Source organism: Oncorhynchus masou, chromosome 15 (assembly GCF_036934945.1).
Source record: "Oncorhynchus masou masou isolate Uvic2021 chromosome 15, UVic_Omas_1.1, whole genome shotgun sequence".
NCBI lineage: Eukaryota > Metazoa > Chordata > Actinopteri > Salmoniformes > Salmonidae > Oncorhynchus > Oncorhynchus masou.
Window position 1 is genome coordinate 73,365,819 of NC_088226.1, and position 22,500 is coordinate 73,388,318.

The 22,500-nt window shown below is 51.4% G+C and overlaps 1 protein-coding gene across 1 annotated transcript in view; it reads left to right on the top strand.

Moving 5' to 3' along the window:
• megf11 (multiple EGF-like-domains 11) overlaps positions 1–22,500 on the top strand; it is a 551,700-nt gene that overhangs the window by 349,307 nt on the left and 179,893 nt on the right. The window contains exon 8 of the mRNA XM_064990212.1: positions 20,949–21,195. Within this exon, the coding sequence (XP_064846284.1) occupies positions 20,949–21,195 (247 nt within the window). The remainder of the gene's footprint in view (positions 1–20,948; positions 21,196–22,500) is intronic.

Below are 22,500 nucleotides of genomic sequence, written 5' to 3' on the forward strand. Positions count from 1 at the left end.
CACAGGGGGCTGGTCTCACACACACACAGACACACACACTGGGGACTGGTTGTGTAGGAGTGTTTCTGCTGTAGTAATTAATGAAACATGAAAACATATTTCAAGATGCTGGAACAGTCCACCTTTCCCTCTTACCACAAAACAAGTCCTGAATAGAAATACCATAGAAGAATAATAGTTGATCTATTTACCTGGTCGAGGGCAGTGAGGAGGGCCGTGAGGAGGGGCAGTGAGGAGGGCCGTGAGGAGGGCCATAGGGAGGGCAGTGAGCAGGGCCGTAGGGAGGGCAGTGAGCAGGGCCGTAGGGAGGGCAGTGAGGAGGGGCGTAGGGAGGGCAGTGAGGAGGGCCGTAGGGAGGGCAGTGAGGAGGGCCGTAGGGAGGGCAGTGAGGAGGGCCGTAGGGAAGGCAGTGAGCAGGGCCGTAGGGAGGGCAGTGAGCAGGGCCGTAGGGAGGGCAGTGAGCAGGGCCGTAGGGAGGGCAGTGAGGAGGGGCGTAGGGAGGGCAGTGAGGAGGGCCGTAGGGAGGGCAGTGAGGAGGGCCGTAGGGAGGGCAGTGAGCAGGGCCTTGGGGAGGGCAGTGAGGAGGGCCTTGGGGAGGGCAGTGAGGAGGGCCTTGGGGAAGGCCGTAGGGAGGGCCGTTAGGAGGGCCGTAGGGAGGGCAGTGAGGAGGGGCGTAGGGAGGGCAGTGAGGAGGGCCGTAGGGAGGGCAGTGAGGAGGGCCGTAGGGAGGGCAGTGAGCAGGGCCTTGGGGAGGGCAGTGAGGAGGGCCTTGGGGAAGGCCGTAGGGAGGGCCGTTAGGAGGGCCGTAGGGAGGGCAGTGAGGAGGGCCTTAGGGAGGGCAGTGAGCAGGGCCGTGAGGAGGGCCGTAGGGAGGGCAGTGAGGAGGGCCGTAGGGAGGGCAGTGAGGAGGGCCGTAGGGAGGGCAGTGAGGAGGGCCGTAGGGAGGGCAGTGAGGAGGGCCGTAGGGAGGGCAGTGAGCAGGGCCGTGAGGAGGGCAGTGAGCAGGGCAGTGAGGAGGGCCGTAGGGAGGGCAGTGAGCAGGGCAGTAGGGAGGGCAGTGAGGAGGGCAGTGAGGAGGGCCGTAGGGAGGGCAGTGAGCAGGGCCGTAGGGAGGGCAGTGAGGAGGGCAGTGAGCAGGGCAGTGAGGAGGGCAGTGAGCAGGGCCGTAGGGAGGGCAGTGAGGAGGGCCGTAGGGAGGGCAGTGCGCAGGGCCGTAGGGAGGGCAGTGAGCAGGGCCGTAGGGAGGGCAGTGAGGCGGACCGTGGGGAGGGCCGTGGGGAGGGCGTAGGGAGGGCAGTGAGGAGGGCCGTAGGGAGGGCAGTGAGGAGGGCCGTAGGGAGGGCAGTGAGCAGGGCCTTGGGGAGGGCAGTGAGGAGGGCCTTGGGGAAGGCCGTAGGGAGGGCCGTTAGGAGGGCCGTAGGGAGGGCAGTGAGGAGGGCCTTAGGGAGGGCAGTGAGCAGGGCCGTGAGGAGGGCCGTAGGGAGGGCAGTGAGGAGGGCCGTAGGGAGGGCAGTGAGGAGGGCCGTAGGGAGGGCAGTGAGGAGGGCCGTAGGGAGGGCAGTGAGGAGGGCCGTAGGGAGGGCAGTGAGGAGGGCCGTAGGGAGGGCAGTGAGCAGGGCCGTGAGGAGGGCAGTGAGCAGGGCAGTGAGGAGGGCCGTAGGGAGGGCAGTGAGCAGGGCAGTAGGGAGGGCAGTGAGGAGGGCAGTGAGGAGGGCCGTAGGGAGGGCAGTGAGCAGGGCCGTAGGGAGGGCAGTGAGGAGGGCAGTGAGCAGGGCAGTGAGGAGGGCCGTAGGGAGGGCAGTGAGCAGGGCCGTAGGGAGGGCAGTGAGGAGGGCCGTAGGGAGGGCAGTGCGCAGGGCCGTAGGGAGGGCAGTGAGCAGGGCCGTAGGGAGGGCAGTGAGGCGGACCGTGGGGAGGGCCGTGGGGAGGGCCGTGGGGAGGGCCGTGGAGAGGGCCGTGGGGAGGGCCGTTAGGAGGGCCTTGGGGAGTGCCGTTAGGAGTGCCTTGGGGAGTGCCGTGGAGAGGGCCGTAGGGAGGGCAGTGAGGAGGGCCGTAGGGAGGGCAGTGAGGCGGACCGTGGAGAGGGCCGTGGGGAGGGCCGTTAGGAGGGCCTTGGGGAAGGCTATGGAGAGGGCCGTTAGGAGGGCCGTGGAGAGGGCCGTGGGGAGGGCCGTTAGGAGGGCCTTGGGGAGTGCCGTTAGGAGGGCCTTGGGGAGTGCCGGGGAGAGGGCCGTGGAGAGGGCCGTTAGGAGGGCTGTTAGGAGGGCCTTGGGGAGTGCCGTGGGGAGGGCCATTAGGAGGGCCTTGGGGAAGGCTATGGAGAGGGCCGTTAGGAGGGCCGTGGAGAGGGCCGTGGGGAGGGCCGTTAGGAGGGCCGTTAGGAGGGCCTTGGGGAGTGCCGGGGAGAGGGCCGTGGAGAGGGCCGTTAGGAGGGCTGTTAGGAGGGCCTTGGGGAGTGCCGTGGGGAGGGCCGTTAGGAGGGCCTTGGGGAAGGCCGTGGAGAGGGCCGAGGGGAGGGCCGTTAGGAGGGCCTTGGGGAGTGCCTTGGAGAGGGCCGTGGGGAGGGCCGTTAGGAGGGCCTTGGGGAAGGCTGTGGAGAGGGCCTTGGGGAGGGCTGTGGAGAGGGCCGTGGAGAGGGCCGTGGAGTGGGCCGTTAGGAGGGCTTTGGGGAGTGCCGTGGAGTGGGCCGTTAGGAGGGCCTTGGGGAGTGCCGTGGAGAGGACCGTGGGGAGGGCCGTGGGGAGGGCCTTGGAGAGGGCCGTGGGGATGGCCTTGGGGAAGGCCGTGGAGAGGGCCGTTAGGAGGGCCTTGGGGAAGGCCGTGGGGAGGGCCGTTAGGAGGGCCTTGGGGAAGGCCGTGGAGAGGGCCGTTAGGAGGGCCTTGGGGAAGGCCGTGGAGAGGGCCGTTAGGAGGGCCTTGGGGAAGGCCGTGGAGAGGGTCTCGCAAAGGACAACAGAAAATACACCACTTTTGACAGTGACACCATAATGACTAAATAGGACACAACTGAGTGTGGTTAATGTCTCTAGGACGGTCTCTGCTGTCCTCTGGTGACAGGTGGAACCATGACAACCTGAGTGTGGTTAATGTCTCTAGGATGGTCTCTGCTGTCCTCTGGTGAAAGGTGGAACCATGACAACCTGAGTGACAGATGCATTAGGACAAGCAGTCAAAGCTCAAACAGCTTTAAGACAGCAGTTGTAATGGCCTTGGTTAAAAAGAGGGGGATCCCAGCTTTCCATTCCTACTTTATTTATTTCTCAACTCCTAAATATGTGCGAACTGCACAATTTAAAACCCTGAGTTTTTACCAATGGCACGGTTGGATAGGGGAGAGTGGGGTGATATTTAAGTGCCTTTGAACGGGGTATGGTGGTAGGTGCCAAGCGCACCGGTTTGTTTCAAGAACTGCATCGCTGCTGGGTTTTTTAGCTCAACAGTTTCCAGTGTGTATCAAGAATGGTCCGGCCCCCGAAGGACATCACCTAGCCCAGCTATTAGGACATCACCCAGCCCAGCTATTAGGACATCACCCAGCCCAGCTATTAGGACATCACCCAGCCCAGCTATTAGGACATCACCCAGCCCAGCTATTAGGACATCACCCAGCCCAGCTATTAGGACATCACCCAGCCCAGCTATTAGGACATCACCCAGCCCAGCTATTAGGACATCACCCAGCCCAGCTATTAGGACATCACCCAGCCCAGCTATTAGGACATCACCCAGCCCAGCTATTAGGACATCACCCAGCCCAGCTAGTAGGACATCACCCAGCCCAGCTAGTAGGACATCACCCAGCCCAGCTATTAGGACATCACCCAGCCCAGCTATTAGGACATCACCCAGCCCAGCTATTAGGACATCACCCAGCCCAGCTATTAGGACATCACCCAGCCCAGCTAGTAGGACATCACCCAGCCCAGCTAGTAGGACATCACCCAGCCCAGCTAGTAGGACATCACACAGCCCAGCTAGTAGGACATCACCCAGCCCAGCTATTAGGACATCACCCAGCCCAGCTCTTAGGACATCACCCAGCCCAACTATTAGGACATCACTCAGCCCAGCCCAGCTATTAGGACATCACCCAGCCCAGCTATTAGGACATCACCCAGCCCAGCTATTAGGACATCACCTAGCCCAGCTATTAGGACATCAGCCAGCCCAGCCCAGCTATTAGGACATCACCCAGCCCAGCTATTAGGAAATCACCCAGCCCAGCTATTAGGACATCACCCAGCCCAGCTATTAGGACATCACCTAGCCCAGCTATTAGGACATCACTCAGCCCAGCCCAGCTATTAGGACATCACTCAGCCCAGCCCAGCTATTAGGACATCACTCAGCCCAGCCCAGCTATTAGGACATCACCCAGCCCAGCTATTAGGACATCACCCAGCCCAGCTATTAGGACATCAGCCAGCCCAGCCCAGCTATTAGGACATCACCCAGCCCAGCTATTAGGAAATCACCCAGCCCAGCTATTAGGACATCACCCAGCCCAGCTATTAGGACATCACCTAGCCCAGCTATTAGGACATCACTCAGCCCAGCCCAGCTATTAGTACATCACCCAGCCCAGCCCAGCTATTAGGACATCACTCAGCCCAGCCCAGCTATTAGGACATCACTCAGCCCAGCCCAGCTATTAGGACATCAACCAGCCCAGCTATTAGGACATCACCTAGCCCAGCTATTAGGACATCACCTAGCCCAGCTATTAGGACATCACTCAGCCCAGCCCAGCTATTAGTACATCACCCAGCCCAGCCCAGCTATTAGGACATCACCTAGCCCAGCTATTAGGACATCACTCAGCCCAGCCCAGCTATTAGGACATCACCCAGCCCAGCTATTAGGACATCACCCAGCCCAGCTATTAGGACATCACCCAGCCCAGCTATTAGGACATCACCCAACCTGTCCCAGCTGTGCCATAGTGGTGATCATCATCAGACAGAGTGACTGTTTACCCTCAGCCTGGTTCCACATCTGTCTGTGCTGCCTTGACACGGGCTTAACAAGAAGTTGTCAAGACAACACTAACAGATCGGGAACCAGGCTAGTTGGCCTAACATCCAGTTTTCAGAGGACCAGCCTGCCCTTAGCAGGACTCCCAGACCTGTTGGCCCTGTCAATGCAGGGCTCCAGACTTCCACCGTTAAGTTACACATTTTATTGGTGGCGCTGGTGCGAGCTGCTCTACCTGGTCACCTCGATCAAAACGTCCTTTTTTTTCAGGGGGTGGATAAAACCGTGACAGCGAGAGCGAGAGAGACAGAGACGGATAAAACAGTGATTTTGTTAAGTAGTAAAGTACATTATTCTCATGGTTCCTGTAATAACAGTGTCTGTCCTGCCTATATTCCTGCCTGTTTCGCTGGGGTCGGCTGATGTAATGAGCGATCCGCTCACCCCCCTCGTGTGCCCGTCGTGATTGCATAACATTTCAAAAGAAGAAGAAAAAAAACGTTTGGATGCGACTAGTGGTCCATGCTCTGGTACTGATTAAACCTCCCACTTTGGGCTGGATGTATCAATGTGTAGTTCATACATGCATAATCTATGAGCAGAATTACTGTCTAACCTTAATTAAACATGAAATCCCTAGTTTGAAAGAAACTGTTTTCTGGAATCTGTGCTGTCTCCTTTTCCCACTACATTTCCCCTCCACGTGGGCCATCCCCCTATAACAATTTGTGTTCCAACCAATGAGATTCAACCCTTCTCCATTTGAGTGACAGCTAGAGCGAGCGAGAGAGAGAGAGGGGCAGAGAGAGAGGGGCAGAGAGAGAGGGGCAGAGAGAGAGGGGCAGAGAGAGAGGGGCAGAGAGAGAGAGAGAGGCAGAGAGAGAGGCAGAGAGAGAGAGAGGCAGAGAGAGGCAGAGAGAGATGAGAGAGAGGAATGACGTGGTGTTATATGCATTTTTGGGGGGACTACTTTAGTCTCTTACTTTCAGAACTGCTGGCTAAAAAGTACCAGAGAATCCCTTTAAGGAGAGGAGGTTTCAGCTTTTTTTTACCTTTATTTTACTAGGCAAGTCAGTTAAGAACAAATTCTTATTTTCAATGATGGCCTAGGAACAGTGGGTTAACTGCCTGTTCAGGGGCAGAACGACAGATTTGTACCTTGTCAGCTCAGGGGTTTGAACTTTCAACCTTCCGGTTACCAGTCCACCGCGCTAACCACTAGGCTACCCTGCTTTCCATAGCTATTATGTAGTTTTTTTGTCAACGATCATTATTGAGCTCAAACAACACTGTTTTACAATCAAGATATTGAAATACAGAGCGTGCAAAATTGTGCATCGGCCTCGCCTCGCCTCGCTCAAACCAGGGACCCTCTGCACTCATAGACAACTGACACCCACGAAGCATCGTTACCCATCGCTCCACAAAAGCCGCGGCCCTTGCAGAGCAAGGGGAACTACTACTTCAAGGTCTCAGAGCAAGTGACGTCACCGATTGAAACGCACCACCGCTAACTAAGCTAGCCGTTTCACATCGGTTACACTCACCCCCCTTTGACCTCCTCCTTTTCCTTAGCAACCAGTGATCCGGGTCAACAGCGTCAATGTAGCAGTATAACTTTTGACCGTCCCCTCGCCCCTACCCGGGCGCGAACCAGGGACCCTCTGCACACATCAACCACAGTTAGCCACGAAGCATCGTTACCCATCGCTCCACAAAAACCACGGCCTCTTTACAAGTTTAGTTTTTAGATGAGGTAAGATTAATACATAGCTACGAGCAGATGTGTTCTATTTAGCGTTAGCGATGTAGCTAATGTGTTTTGTGTTTCCACAATCTTCAGGTGGTGAATTAGCACCAATATAATTATATTATATTATTATATTATGTATAAATATATATATATATATAATAGAATTAGATATAATATTTGTGAACATAAAGATAAAGCCAAATTCATCTCTATTGACCAAAAAAAAAACATATCGATAAACAACCCAAACTGTGACTGGATTAGGTTGTATATAAATCATATTTTGAATCATTTATTCCTGCTTGGACATGTTAGATGTTACAAGTTATTTGTTGAAAAATAGTCTGTCTTATTAAACGTCTTATTAAATGTGAAGATGACTGAAATATATTATATTAAATATATTATTATAATATATACAGTGCCTTGCGAAAGTATTCGGCCCCCTTGAACTTTGCGAACTTTTGCCACATTTCAGGCTTCAAACATAAAGATATAAAACTGTATTTTTTTGTGAAGGATCAACAACAAGTGGGACACAATCATGAAGTGGAACGACATTTATTGGATATTTCAAACTTTTTTAACAAATCAAAAACTGAAAAAATTGAAAAAATTGGAAAAAGGGTTTCAGTACTTTATAAGGGAAGGAAGGGTTTCAGTACTTTATAAGGGAAGGAAGGGTTTCTGTACTTTATAAGGGAAGGAAGGGTTTCAGTACTTTATAAGGGAAGGAAGGGTTTCAGCACTTTATAAGGGAAGGAAGGGTTTCAGTACTTTATAAGGGAAGGAAGGGTTTCAGTACTTTATAAGGGAAGGAAGGGTTTCAGTACTTTATAAGGGAAGGAAGGGTTTCAGTACTTTATAAGGGAAGGAAGGGTTTCAGTACTTTATAAGGGAAGGAAGGGTTTCAGTACTTTATAAGAGAAGGAAGGGTTTCTGTACTTTATAAGGGAAGGAAGGGTTTCAGTACTTTATAAGGGAAGGAAGGGTTTCAGCACTTTATAAGGGAAGGAAGGGTTTCAGTACTTTATAAGGGAAGGAAGGGTTTCAGCACTTTATAAGGGGAGGAAGGGTTTCAGTACTTTATAAGGGAAGGAAGGGTTTCAGTACTTTATAAGAGAAGGAAGAGTTTTATAAATTGATTTGAACTGCCATGCTACTGTAGCTATTCCACATGAATGTAGGGATGTGAGGTTTGTGTGTGAAGAGAGATTGACTCAGTCCTCAGTCCGCCAAGAGCTTTCTGTTCCACATGCCTCTTCTCTGTAGAAAACATCTGATAAACACTCTGCTAAAGTTCTGGTTCTGTAGAACTTTCTGAATGAAGCTCAGCTGCTCGAAAGCTGTGTGGGGCGTGTTTATAATCAAATCCATCCAATTGTATTAGTCACATGCGCCGAATACAACAGGTGAAGACCTTACAGTGAAATGCTGAATACAACAGGTGTAGTAGACCTTACAGTGAAATGCTGAATACAACAGGTGAAGACCTTACAGTGAAATGCTGAATACAACAGGTGTAGTAGACCTTACAGTAAAATGCTGAATACAACAGGTGTAGTAGACCTTACAGTGAAATGCTGAATACAACAGGTGTAGTAGACCTTACAGTGAAATGCTGAATACAACAGGTGTAGTAGACCTTACAGTGAAATGCTGAATACAACAGGTGTAGACCGTACAGTGAAATGCTGACTGACCAGCCCTTAACCAAAAGGTGTAGACCGTACAGTGAAATGCTGACTGACCAGCCCTTAACCAACAGGTGTAGACCGTACAGTGAAATGCGTACTTACAAGCCCTTAACCAAAAGGTGTAGACCGTACAGTGAAATGCTGACTTACAGGCCCTTAACCAACAGGTGTAGACCGTACAGTGAAATGCTGACTTACAAGCCCTTAACCAACGATGGGGGTTTAAGACAAAAAAAGACCTACATTTAAAAAATATATATATGTATTTCAGGTAAAAAAAATAAATATATATATATATTTTACAAATAATTAAATAGCAGCAGTAAAATAACAATAGTGAGGCTATATGGGGGGGGGGGGGGGTACCGGTTAGTCGAGGTAGTTGAGGTAATATGTAGATAGAGTTATAGTGACTATGTACAGATAATAAACAGTTGCAGCAGTGTAAAAAAAAAGGGGCGGGGGGGGGTCAATGTAAATAATCCGGTGGCCATTTGATTAGTTGTTCAGGAGTCTTATGGCTTGGGGGGTAAATAACACAATTATGGCTTGGGGGTAGAAGCTGTTTCAAAGCCTCTTGGACCTAGACTTGGTGCTCTGGTACCGCTTGCCGTGCGGTAGCAGAGAGAACAGCCTATGAGTCTGGAGTCTTTGACAATTTTTAGGGCCTTCCTCTGACACCGCCTGGTATAGAGGTCCTGGATGGCAGGAAGCTTGGCCCCAGTGATGTACTGGGCCGTACGCATTACCCTCTGTACTGCCTTGCGGTCGGAGGCCAAGCAGTTGCCATACCAGGCGGTGATGCAACCCGTCAGGATGCTCTCGATGTTGCAGCTGTAGAACCTTATGAGGATCTGAGGACCCATGCCAAATCTTTTCAGTCTCCCGAGGGGGAAAAGGTGTTGTCGTGCCCTCTTCACTATACTGTCTTGGTGTGTTTGATAATTTGTTAGTGATGTTGACACCAAGGAACTTGGAGCTCTCAACCTACTCCACTACAGCCCGTCGATGTGAATGGGGGCGTGCTCGGTCCTCCTTTTCCTGTAGTCCACAATCATCTCCTTTGTGTTGATCACGTTGAGGGATAATCCGGTAGCTGTTACAGCCAGCCAGGCCTGTGTTGGTCTGTAGATGCAGAATATTTCTGAATCTGAGCACACGTCGATGGCACAGCTCAGTGCTCACGTGAGTCCAGGGTGCCAGGGTCCCCTTGCTGAGGTGTAGGTTGCTTTGTTGGGCCTGATCCTGACAATTTACATTTTACATAACGTAACAGACCCTCTTATCTTGTGCAACTCACAGTTACATTTTCATACTGATTCCACGTCATTATTTTTTTTATTTTTTTTATTTTACCTTTATTTAACCAGGCAAGTCAGTTAAGAACAAATTCTTATTTTAAAATGACGGCCTAGGAACAGTGGGTTAACTGCCTGTTCAGGTGTAGAACGACAGATTTGTACCTTGTCAGCTCGGGGGTTTGAACTCGCAACCTTCCGGTTACTAGTCCAACGCTCTAACCACTAGGATACCCTGCCGCCCCAATGGATTTCACAACCTTGGTGTTGAAAGCACCATGCTCTATCAACTAGGGCACACGGGACCAATGACAGCAAAGGATTGACACAAACAGATCTGGTATCAGACTGGGTTGGTTCCCCCTGCTGTGTCCAGTGAGGTCGAGGTCTGGTCCCCTGTGTCCCCATTGATGAGTCTCTCTCAGAGTCCAGGTAAAAGAGGTGGTATGGTCCCTCTAGTCCCTGGGCGTGTTTATACTGCTGGTGTAATGGAGGTGATTTGGGGTCACCCTCTCCTGATGGGGAAGCCCTGCCTGAGATGTGGAAGCCTAATGGTCACCCTCTCCTGATGGGGCAGCCCACAAGGGATTCCTCTTGGTCTCATATTGTGTCCCTCCATCAACCTCCCTCCCTCTCCCCCCTCCCCCCCTCCCTCTCCTCCATCCATCCCTCTCTTCCCTCCCTCCCTCCCTCCCTCCCTCCCTCCCTCCCTCCCTCCCTCCCTCCCTCCCTCCCTCCCTCCCTCCCTCCCTCCCTCTCCTCCTCACATCCCTCCTCCCTCCATCCACACCCTCCATCTTCACCCTCTCCTCCCTCCCTCTCCTCCCTCCTTTCACCCCCTCTCCTCTCTCCCTCTCCTCCCTCCCTCTCCTCCCTCCTTTCACCCCTCTCCTCCCTCCTTCTCCTCCCTCCTTTCACCCCTCTCCTCCCTCCCTCTCCTCCCTCCTTTCACCCCCTCTCCTCCTTCCTCTCATCTCCTCTTACAGTTAAGTCTCTCTCTCTTCCCCTTCTCTCGCTCTCTCTCTCTCTCTCTCTCTCTCTCTCCTCTCTCCCTCTCTTCTCTCTCTCTCTCTCGCTCTCGCTCTTTCTCTATCTCTCTCTCGTTCTTTCTCTCTCTGGAAGAAGCAGCTGTGATGTTTATTAAGAAATGTTCTCTTTTCTCTCGTTGTCCGTAGAGCATCATGACCTTTGACTCTTTAAGTGTGGTTAAATGTTGCTGTCATTGTGAGAGACCATATGTTTGGCGTGTGTGTGTGTGTGCGTGTGCGCGAGCGTGCAGGAAACACAACCAGACAATATGCTTTGCTCTAGGTTGGACTGTTTCTAACTGTGTTGGTTTAACTCTTCAAATGGAAACGTTGTCCTCCAGATGAAGCCTGACTAGATTCCTGTTTATTTCCATGGAAACGTTGTCCTCCATTATTTCCCTGCTGTCCTCCTTCTCCTCATTGGTGCTTTTCTTCACCAATGAGATGCCACAGTACATTTGACAATCAACACTCGAAACCAAGGAGGACAGAGACAGACCAAAAACCAGCTGGTGTTTTGACTGTATAATAATCATGAAGAGATCCAGCCACATAGACGTTAATATAACGTATGGTACATTAAAAAATAATCATTAGTCTCTACTGTATCTAATATAGTCATTAGTCTTTATGTTATCTAATATGATCATTAGTCTATACTGTATCTAATATAGTCATTAGTCTTTGTTATCTAATATGACCATTAGTCTCTACTGTATCCAATATAGTCATTAGTCTTTATGTTATCTAATATGATCATTAGTCTATACTGTATCTAATATAATCATTAGTCTATACCGTATCTAATATAGTCATGAGTCTATACTGTATCTAATATAATCATTAGTCTATACTGTATCTAATATAGTCATTGGTCTATACTGTATCTAATATAGTCATTAGTCTATACTGTATCTAATATAGTCATTAGTCTATACCATATCTAATATAATCATTAGTCTTCATATTATCTAATATAATCATTAGTCTATACTGTATCTAATATAGTAATTAGTCTATACCATATCTAATATAATCATTAGTCTTCATATTATCTAATATAATCATTAGTCTATACTGTATCTAATATAGTCATGAGTCTATACTGTATCTAATATAATCATTAGTCTATGCTGTATCTAATATAATCATTAGTCTATACTGTATCTAATATAGTCATTAGTCTATACTGTATCTAATATAATCATTAGTCTATACTGTATCTAATATAATCATTAGTCTATACTGTATCTAATATAGTCATTAGTCTATACTGTATCTAATATAGTCATTCGTCTATGCTGTATCTAATATAGTCATTAGTCTATGCTGTATCTAATATAGTCATTAGTCTATACTGTATCTAATATACACATTAGTCTATACTGTATCTAATATAGTCAGTCTATGCTGTATCTAATATAGTCATTAGTCTATACTGTATCTAATATAGTCATTAGTCTATACTGTATCTAATATAGTCATTAGTCTATACTGTATCTAATATAATCATTAGTCTATACTGTATCTAGTTTAATCATTAATTAATCTATTGCATTCTACACTGCCTTTCCCCACCTGGACAAAAGGAACACCTATGTGAGAATGCTATTAATTGACTACAGTTTAGCATTCAATATCATAGCGCCCTCCAAGCTCATCACTAAACTAAGGACCCTGGGACTAAACACCTCCCTCTGCAACTGGATCCTGGACTTCCTGTCGGACCGTCCACCAGTGGTGAGGATAGACAACCTTTAGGGAGGAGGTCAGAGATCTGGCAGTGGTGTGCCAGAACGACACCCTCTCCGTTAATGTCAGCAAGACACAGGAGATGATTGTGGACTTTTTAAAATTTTTATATATTTTTTATTTTACTAGGCAAGTCAGTTAAGAACAAATTCTTATTTTCAATGACGGCCTAGGAACATTGGGTTAACAGCCTGTTCAGGGGCAGAACGACAGATTTGTACCTTGTCGGCTCAGGGATTCGAACTTGCAACCTTCGGATGCTAGTCCAACGCTCTGACCACTAGGCTACCCTGCCACCTCTACACTCTAACCACTAGGCTACCTGCCACCTCTACACTCTAACCACTAGGCTACCTGCCACCTCTACACTCTAACCACTAGGCTACCTGCCACCTCTACACTCTAACCACTAGGCTACCTGCCACCTCTACACTCTAACCACTATGCTACCCTGCAGCCTCTACACTCTAACCACTAGGCTACCTGCCACCTCTACACTCTAACCACTAGGCTACCCTGCCACCTCTACACTCTAACCACTAGGCTACCTGCCATCTCTACACTCTAACCACTAGACTACCTGCCACCTCTACACTCTAACCACTAGGCTACCTGCCACCTCTACACTCTAACCACTAGGCTACCTGCCTCCTCTACACTCTAACCACTAGGCTACCTGCCACCTCTACACTCTAACCACTAGGTTACCTGCCACCTCTACACTCTAACCACTAGGCTACCTGCCACCTCTACACTCTAACCACTAGGCTACCTGCCACCTCTACACTCTAACCACTAGGCTACCTGCCACCTCTACACTCTAACCACTAGGCTACCTGCCTCCTCTACACTCTAACCACTAGGCTACCTGCCTCCTCTACACTCTAACCACTATGCTACCTGCCACCTCTACACTCTAACCACTAGACTACCTGCCACCTCTACACTCTAACCACTAGACTACCTGCCGCCTCTACACTCTAACCACTAGGCTACCCTGCCTCCTCTACACTCTAACCACTAGGCTACCCTGCCTCCTCTACACTCTAACCACTAGACTACCTGCCACCTCTACACTCTAACCACTAGGCTACCTGCCACCTCTACACTCTAACCACTAGGCTACCCTGCCTCCTCTACACTCTAACCACTAGGCTACCCTGCCTCCTCTACACTCTAACCACTAGACTACCTGCCACCTCTACACTCTAACCACTAGGCTACCTGCCACCTCTACACTCTAACCACTAGGCTACCTGCCACCTCTACACTCTAACCACTAGGCTAACCTGCCGCCTCTACACTCTAACCACTAGGCTACAAGTTATCCTTACTTATTGTGTATTCATTCCTCGTGTTATTCATTTTCTATTATTTCAAAATGTTCTCTCAGCGTTGTTGGGAAGTAAGGCCTGTCAGTCAGCATGTCACTGTTAGTCTACACCTGTTGTTGACCAACCATGTGACGAATAACATGCGGTTTGATTGAAGAGGCAGGTGTTTACAGCCCCAGGAAGTATTCATTTGTAACACATGTTGTGATCTGTCTGAATAAGGTGCTATTTGGGATCCAGCCTAGGTCTGTTATGTATTAATGGTGTGAGTGGTCTGAATAAGGTGCTATTTGGGATCCAGCCTAGGTCTGTTATGTATTAATGTTGTGATCTGTCTGAATAAGGTGCTATTTGGGATTCAGCCTAGGTCTGTTATGTATTAATGTTGTGATCTGTCTGAATAAGGTGCTATTTGGGATCCAGCCTAGGTCTGTTATGTATTAATGGTGTGATCTGTCTGAATAAGGTGCTATTTGGGATTCAGCCTAGGTCTGTTATGTATTAATGGTGTGAGTGGTCTGAATAAGGTGCTATTTGGGATCCAGCCTCGGTCTGTTATGTATTAATGGTGTGAGTGGTCTGAATAAGGTGCTATTTGGGATACAGCCTAGGTCTGTTATATATTAATGGTGTGAGTGGTCTGAATAAGGTGCTATTTGGGATACAGCCTAGGTCTGTTATGTATTAATGGTGTGATCTGTCTGAATAAGGTGCTATTTGGGATACAGCCTAGGTCTGTTATGTATTAATGGTGTGATCTGTCTGAATAAGGTGAATAAGGTGCTATTTGGGATCCAGCCTAGGTCTGTTATGTATTAATGGTGTGAGTGGTCTGAATAAGGTGAATAAGGTGCTATTTGGGATCCAGCCTAGGTCTGTTATGTATTAATGGTGTGAGTGGTCTGAATAAGGTGAATAAGGTGCTATTTGGGATCCAGCCTAGGTCTGTTATGTATTAATGGTGTGAGTGGTCTGAATAAGGTGCTATTTGGGATCCAGCCTAGGTCTGTTATGTATTAATGGTGTGAGTGGTCTGAATAAGGTGCTATTTGGGATCCAGCCTAGGTCTGTTATGTATTAATGGTGTGAGTGGTCTGTCTCACCTGGACAGATATTTCCCTATTGATTCTCTTATAAAGCAGATTCCATTATTACTTTATGACTCAAATGGCACACTATTCCTTATATGGTGCACTTTTTGCTCTGGTCTATAGTAGTGCACTACATAGGGAATTGGGTGCCATCAGGGACTCAGCCATGTTCCAGCGGTCTCCCCTTGACGTGTGCTCTCTCCATGCCAGCCTAATCATGGCTGTGTGTGTGTCCGTGTGTGGGTGGGTGTGTGTGGGTGGGTGTGTGTGGTCAGGTGGACTGAAGGCTAATGGTTGTCACTGAGGCCCGTTGCAGCCAGGTAACACAGCGGGGAGCTGATCAGACCTGTGTCTGTCTGCCAGACACACACACACACACACACACACACACACACACACACACACACACACACACACACACACACACACACACACACACACACACACACACACACACACACACACACACACACAGGCTCACAGCAAGGGGGTGATCAGACCCTTTCTGCTGCGGACACCTACTGCCCTGATGGGGGGTCTGGAACCAGGCTGGGCACAGCTGGAGCTACGTTATATAATAGACTGTGTGTGTGTGTGTGTGTGTGTGTGTGTGTGTGTGTGTGTGTGTGTGTGTGTTCAATGGCGCTAGCTTATCTGCCTCTCAGTGTGGACAGAGCGGGGGGACCTCTCCTCTCTCCTCTCTCCTCTTCTCCTCTCTTCTCTCCTCCCGTCTCCTCCTCTCTCCTCTCCTCCTCTCTACTCCTCCTGTCTCCTCCACTCTTCTCTCCTTCCGTCTCCTCCTCTCTCCTCTCCTCCTGTCTCCTCCTCTCTTCTCTCCTCCTGTCTCTTCCTCTCTTCTCTCCTTCAGTCTCCTCCTCTCTCCTCTACTCCCGTCTCCTACTCTCTCCTCTCTCCTCTCCTCCTCTCTCCTCCCGTCTCCTCCTCTCCCTTCTCTCCTCTCCTCCTCTCTTCTCTCCTCCCGTCTCCTCCTCTCTTCTCTCCTCCTCTTTTCCTCTCTCCTCTCCTCCTGTCTCCTCCTCTCTACTCTCCTACTGTCTCCTCTTCTCTCCTCTCCTGTCTCCTCCTCTCTCCTTTCCTCCTGTCTGCTCCTCTCTCCTCTCCTCCTGTCTCCTCCTCTCCTCTGGTCCTCCTCTCTCCTCTGCTCCGGTCTTCTCCTCTCTCCTCTCCTCTTGTCTCCTCCTCTCTCCTCTCCTCCTGTCTCCTCCTCTCTCCTCTCCTCCTGTCTCCTCCTCTCTCATCTCCTCCTGTCTCCTCATCTCCTCTCCTCCTGTCTCCTCCTGTCTCCTCTCCTCCTGTCTCCTCCTATCTCCTCTCCTCCTGTCTCCTCCTGTCTCCTCCTATCTCCTCTCCTCCTGTCTCCTCCTGTCTCCTCCTCTCTCATCTCCTCCTGTCTCCTCATCTCCTCTCCTCCTGTCTCCTCCTGTCTCCTCTCCTCCTGTCTCCTCCTGTCTCCTCTCCTCCTGTCTCCTCCTATCTCCTCTCCTCCTGTCTCCTCCTGTCTCCTCCTATCTCCTCTCCTCCTGTCTCCTCCTGTCTCCTCCTATCTCCTCTCCTCCTGTCTCCTCCTGTCTCCTCCTCTCTCATCTCCTCCTGTCTCCTCATCTCCTCTCCTCCTGTCTCCTCCTGTCTCCTCTCCTCCTGTCTCCTCCTGTCTCCTCTCCTCCTGTCTCCTCCTATCTCCTCTCCTCCTGTCTCCTCCTGTCTCCTCCTATCTCCTCTCCTCCTGTCTCCTCCTGTCTCCTCCTATCTCCTCTCCTCCTGTCTCCTCCTGTCTCCTCCTCTCTCATCTCCTCCTGTCTCCTCATCTCCTCTCCTCCTGTCTCCTCCTGTCTCCTCTCCTCCTGTCTCCTCCTGTCTCCTCTCCTCCTGTCTCCTCCTATCTCCTCTCCTCCTGTCTCCTCCTATCTCCTCTCCTCCTGTCTCCTCCTGTCTCCTCCTATCTCCTCTCCTCCTGTCTCCTCCTGTCTCCTCCTATCTCCTCTCCTCCTGTCTCCTCCTGTCTCCTCCTCTCTCCTCTCCTCCTGTCTCCTCCTCTCTCCTCTCCTCCTGTCTCCTCCTCTCTCCCCTGCTCCGGTCTTCTCCTCTCTCCTCTCCTCCTGTCTCCTCCTCTCTCCTCTCCTCCTGTCTCCTCCTCTCTCCTCTCCTCCGGTCTCCTCTCTCCTATCTCCTCTCCTCCGGACTCCTCCTCCTCTCTACTCCTCTCTCCTGTCTCTCTTCTCAGATCTCTCTTTTCTCCTCTCTTCCACTGCTCTCCTCTCTTCTTTCCTTCTCTCTACTCCTGTCCTCTCCTTTCTTCCTCCTCTTCCTCTCCTCCGTTCTCCTCTCTCTTTCCTCCCAGTCCTCTCTCTTTCTCCTCTCCCCTCTCCTCTTCTCTGATTTGGCATGGATGAGTTCCCTGAAGGTTGGTGCACCTGCCACGCAAACGACCATGGACCATTAAATGTGTGTGTGTGTGTGTTAAGAGGCCCTGGAACATTAAAGCTGGCGTGTTTGTGGGTTGGGGCCGTGCAGGCAGAGGTGGTCAGGATAATAGATGAGGAGTTTAGCAAGAACAGCTCTGTTCTCTGTTCTGCAGTCTGTCAACACTCATCTGTCTGGCTGCCTCACTGCAGTCTGTCAACACTCATCTGTCTGGCTGCCTCACTGCAGTCTGTCAACACTCATCTGTCTGGCTGCCTCACTGCAGTCTGTCAACACTCATCTGTCTGGCTGCCTCACTGCAGTCTGTCAACACTCATCTGTCTGGCTACCTCACTGCAGTCTGTCAACACTCATCTGTCTGGCTGCATCACTGCAGTCTGTCAACACTCATCTGTCTGGCTGCCTCAATGGCAGTCTGTCAACACTCATCTGTCTGGCTGCCTCACTGCAGTCTGTCAACACTCATATGTCTGGCTGCCTCACTGCAGTCTGTCAACACTCATCTGTCTGGCTGCCTCACTGCAGTCTGTCAACACTCATCTGTCTGGCTGCCTCACTGCAGTCTGTCAACACTCATCTGTCTGGCTGCCTCACTGCAGTCTGTCAAAACTCATCTGTCTGGCTGCCCAACTGCAGTCTGTCAAAACTCATCTGTCTGGCTGCCTCACTGCAGTCTGTCAAAACTCATCTGTCTGGCTGCCCAACTGCAGTCTGTCAAAAACTCATCTGTCTGGCTGCCTCACTGCAGTCTGTCAACACTCATCTGTCTGGCTGCCTCACTGCAGTTTGTCAACACTCATCTGTCTGGCTGCCCAACTGCAGTCTGTCAACACTCATCTGTCTGGCTGCCTCACTGCAGTCTGTCAAAACTCATCTGTCTGGCTGCTTAACTGCACTCTGTCAAAACTCATCTGTCTGGCTGCCCAACTGCAGTCTGTCAACACTCATCTGTATGGCTGCCCAACTGCAGTCTGTCAACACTCATCTGTCTGGCTGCTTAACTGCAGTCTGTCAACACTCATCTGTCTGGCTGCTTAACTGCACTCTGTCAAAACTCATCTGTCTGGCTGCCCAACTGCAGTCTGTCAACACTCATCTGTCTGGCTGCCTCACTGCAGTCTGTCAACACTCATCTGTCTGGCTGCCTCACTGCAGTCTGTCAACACTCATCTGTCTGGCTGCCTAACTGCAGTCTGTCAAAACTCATCTGTCTGGCTGCCTCACTGCAGTCTGTCAACACTCATCTGTCTGGCTGCCTAACTGCAGTCTGTCAAAACTCATCTGTCTGGCTGCCTAACTGCAGTCTGTCAAAACTCATCTGTCTGGCTGCCTCACTGCAGTCTGTCAACACTCATCTGTCTGGCTGCCTCACTGCAGTCTGTCAACACTCATCTGTCTGTCTGCCTAACTGCAGTCTGTCAAAACTCATCTGTCTGGCTGCCACACTGCAGTCTGTCAACACTCATCTGTCTGGCTGCCTCACTGCAGTCTGTCAACACTCATCTGTCTGGCTGCCCAACTGCAGTCTGTCAACACTCATCTGTCTGGCTGCCCAACTGCAGTCTGTCAACACTCATCTGTCTGGCTGCCCAACTGCAGTCTGTCAACACTCATCTGTCTGGCTGCCCAACTGCAGTCTGTCAACACTCATCTGTCTGGCTGCCCAACTGCAGTCTGTCAACACTCATCTGTCTGGCTGCCCAACTGCAGTCTGTCAACACTCATCTGTCTGGCTGCCCAACTGCAGTCTGTCAACACTCATCTGTCTGGCTGCCCAACTGCAGTCTGTCAACACTCATCTGTCTGGCTGCATCCCAAATAACCCCATTTCCCTTTACAGTGGCCTCCCTGCTCCCTCAGCTCAGCTCTCTGCTCCCTCAGCACAGCTCTCTGCTCCCTCAGCACAGCTCTCTGCTCCCTCAGCACAGCTCTCTGCTCCCTCAGCTCAGCTCTCTGCTCCCTCAGCTCAGCAGCTCTCTGCTCCCTCAGCTCAGCAGCTCTCTGCTCCCTCAGCACAGCTCTCTGCTCCCTCAGCTCAGCAGCTCTCTGCTCCCTCAGCACAGCTCTCTGCTCCCTCAGCTCAGCACAGCTCTCTGCTCCCTCAGCTCAGCAGCTCTCTGCTCCCTCAGCACAGCTCTCTGCTCCCTCAGCTCAGCACAGCTCTCTGCTCCCTCAGCTCAGCTCTCTGCTCCCTCAGCTCAGCACAGCTCTCTGCTCCCTCAGCTCAGCAGCTCTCTGCTCCCTCAGCTCAGCTCAGCAGCTCTCTGCTCCCTCAGCTCAGCTCTCTGCTCCCTCAGCTCAGCACAGCTCTCTGCTCCCTCATCTCAGCAGCTCTCTGCTCCCTCAGCTCAGCTCTCTGCTCCCTCAGCTCAGCACAGCTCTCTGCTCCCTCAGCTCAGCTCTCTGCTCCCTCAGCTCAGCAGCTCTCTGCTCCCTCAGCTAAGCTCCCTGCTCCCTCAGCTCAGCACAGCTCTCTGCTCCCTCAGCTCAGCAGCTCGCTGCTCCCTCAGCTCAGCTCTCTGCTCCCTCAGCTCAGCTCTCTGCTCCCTCAGCTCAGCACAGCTCTCTGCTCCCTCAGCTCAGCTCCCTGCTCCCTCAGCTCAGCAGCTCTCTGCTCCCTCAGCTCAGCTCCCTGCTCCCTCAGCTCAGCACAGCTCTCTGCTCCCTCAGCTCAGCTCCCTGCTTCCTCAGCTCAGCTCCCTGCTCCCTCAGCTCAGCTCTCTGCTCCCTCAGCTCAGCACAGCTCTCTGCTCCCTCAGCTCAGCAGCTCTCTGCTCCCTCAGTACAGCTCTCTGCTCCCTCAGTACAGCTCTCTGCTCCCTCAGCTCAGCTCTCTGCTCCCTCAGCTCAGCTCTCTGCTCCCACAGCTCAGCTCTCTGCTCCCTCAGCACAGCTCTCTGCTCCCTCAGCACAGCTCTCTGCTCCCTCAGCACAGCTCGCTGCTCCCACAGCTCAGCTCTCTGCTCCCTCAGCTCATCTCTCTGCTCCCTCAGCTCAGCTCTCTGCTCCCTCAGCTCAACTCTCTGCTCCCTCAGCTCAGCTCTCTGCTCCCTCAGCTCAGCTCTCTGCTCCCTCAGCACATCTCTCTGCTCCCTCAGCACAGCTCGCTGCTCCCACAGCTCAGCTCTCTGCTCCCTCAGCTCATCTCTCTGCTCCCTCAGCTCAGCTCTCTGCTCCCTCAGCTCAGCTCTCTGCTCCCTCAGCACATCTCTCTGCTCCCTCAGCTCAGCTCTCTGCTCCCTCAGCTCAGCTCTCTGCTCCCTCAGCTCAGCTCTCTGCTCCCTCAGCACAGCTCAGCTCTCAGATCAGCTCAGCTCCCTCTCTGCTCCCTGTTGAACTCTGCCCCCCCCCCTGCATCTTTAGGCTGTTTGTTGAACTCTGACACCCCCCCCCTTTCTCTCTAGGCTGGTTGTTGAACTCTGACCCCCGCTGTGTCTCCAGGCTGGTAGTTGAGGAGCATTGTGATTATATAACAGTGAATGGTGGTCTGTCTGGTCTGTCACCCCAGCGACATACCGATGGGTCGATCTGCTTTCTGTTCTGCTCGTGTTGATTGTGTCTGTGTGTCTCTGTCCCCAGGTTGTCAGAGTGACTTCTGGGGCCCACACTGCAGTAACCGGTGCCAGTGTCAAAACGAGGGCAAGTGTAACCCCATCACGGGGGCGTGTGTGTGTACAGACGGGTACCAGGGTTGGCGCTGCGAAGAGCCCTGCGAACCTGGGTACTATGGCAAGGCCTGCCATCTCATCTGCCAGTGTCTCAACGGAGCCACCTGCCATCATCAGACTGGAGAGTGCATCTGTTCTCTGGGATACTCTGGAGCCTTGTCAGTACTGACACACACCACACCACACCACACCACACTACACACACACACACCACACTACACTACACCACACCACACTACACTACACTACACACTACACACTACACACCACACCACACCACACCACACACACACACCACACTACACTACACTACACTACACTACACACCACACCACACACATACACCACTACACACCACAAACACCACACCACACCACACCACACCACACACATACACCACACCACACCACACCACACTACACCACACACACACACATACACCACACACACCACACCACACTACACTACACTACACTACACTACACACCACATCACACACATACACCACTACACACACACACACCACACTACACTACACTACACACTACACACTACACACCACACCACACCACACTACACTACACTACACTACACTACACTACACTACACTACACTACACTACACTACACACCACACCACACACACACACCACACTACACTACACTACACTACACTACACTACACTACACTACACACCACACCACACCACACACATACACCACTACACACACACACACACCACACTACACTACACTACACACTACACACCACACCACACCACACACACACACCACACTACACTACACTACACTACACTACACACCACACCACACACACACACCACACCACACTACACTACACACCACACACACACACATACACCACAACACACACACCACACCACACCACACCACACCACACTACACTACACACGACACACACACCACACCACACCACACCACACCACACTACACTACACACGACACACACACACATACACCACACCACACACACCACACCACACCACACTACACTACACACCACACACACCACACCACACTACACTACACACCACACCACACACCACACCACACCACACTACACTACACACCACACTGCACTACACACCACACCACACTACACTACACACCACACACACCACACCACAAACACCACACCACAAACACCACACCACACCACACTCACACCACACCACACACACCACACACACCACACCACACACACCACACACACCACACCACACACACCACACCACACACACACACCACACACACCACACCACACACACACCACACACAGCACACCACACTCACACCACACCACACACACCACACACACATACACCACACCACACACACACCACACCACACCACACACACCACGCCACACTCACCACACCACACCACACACATCACACACACATACACCACACCACACCACAC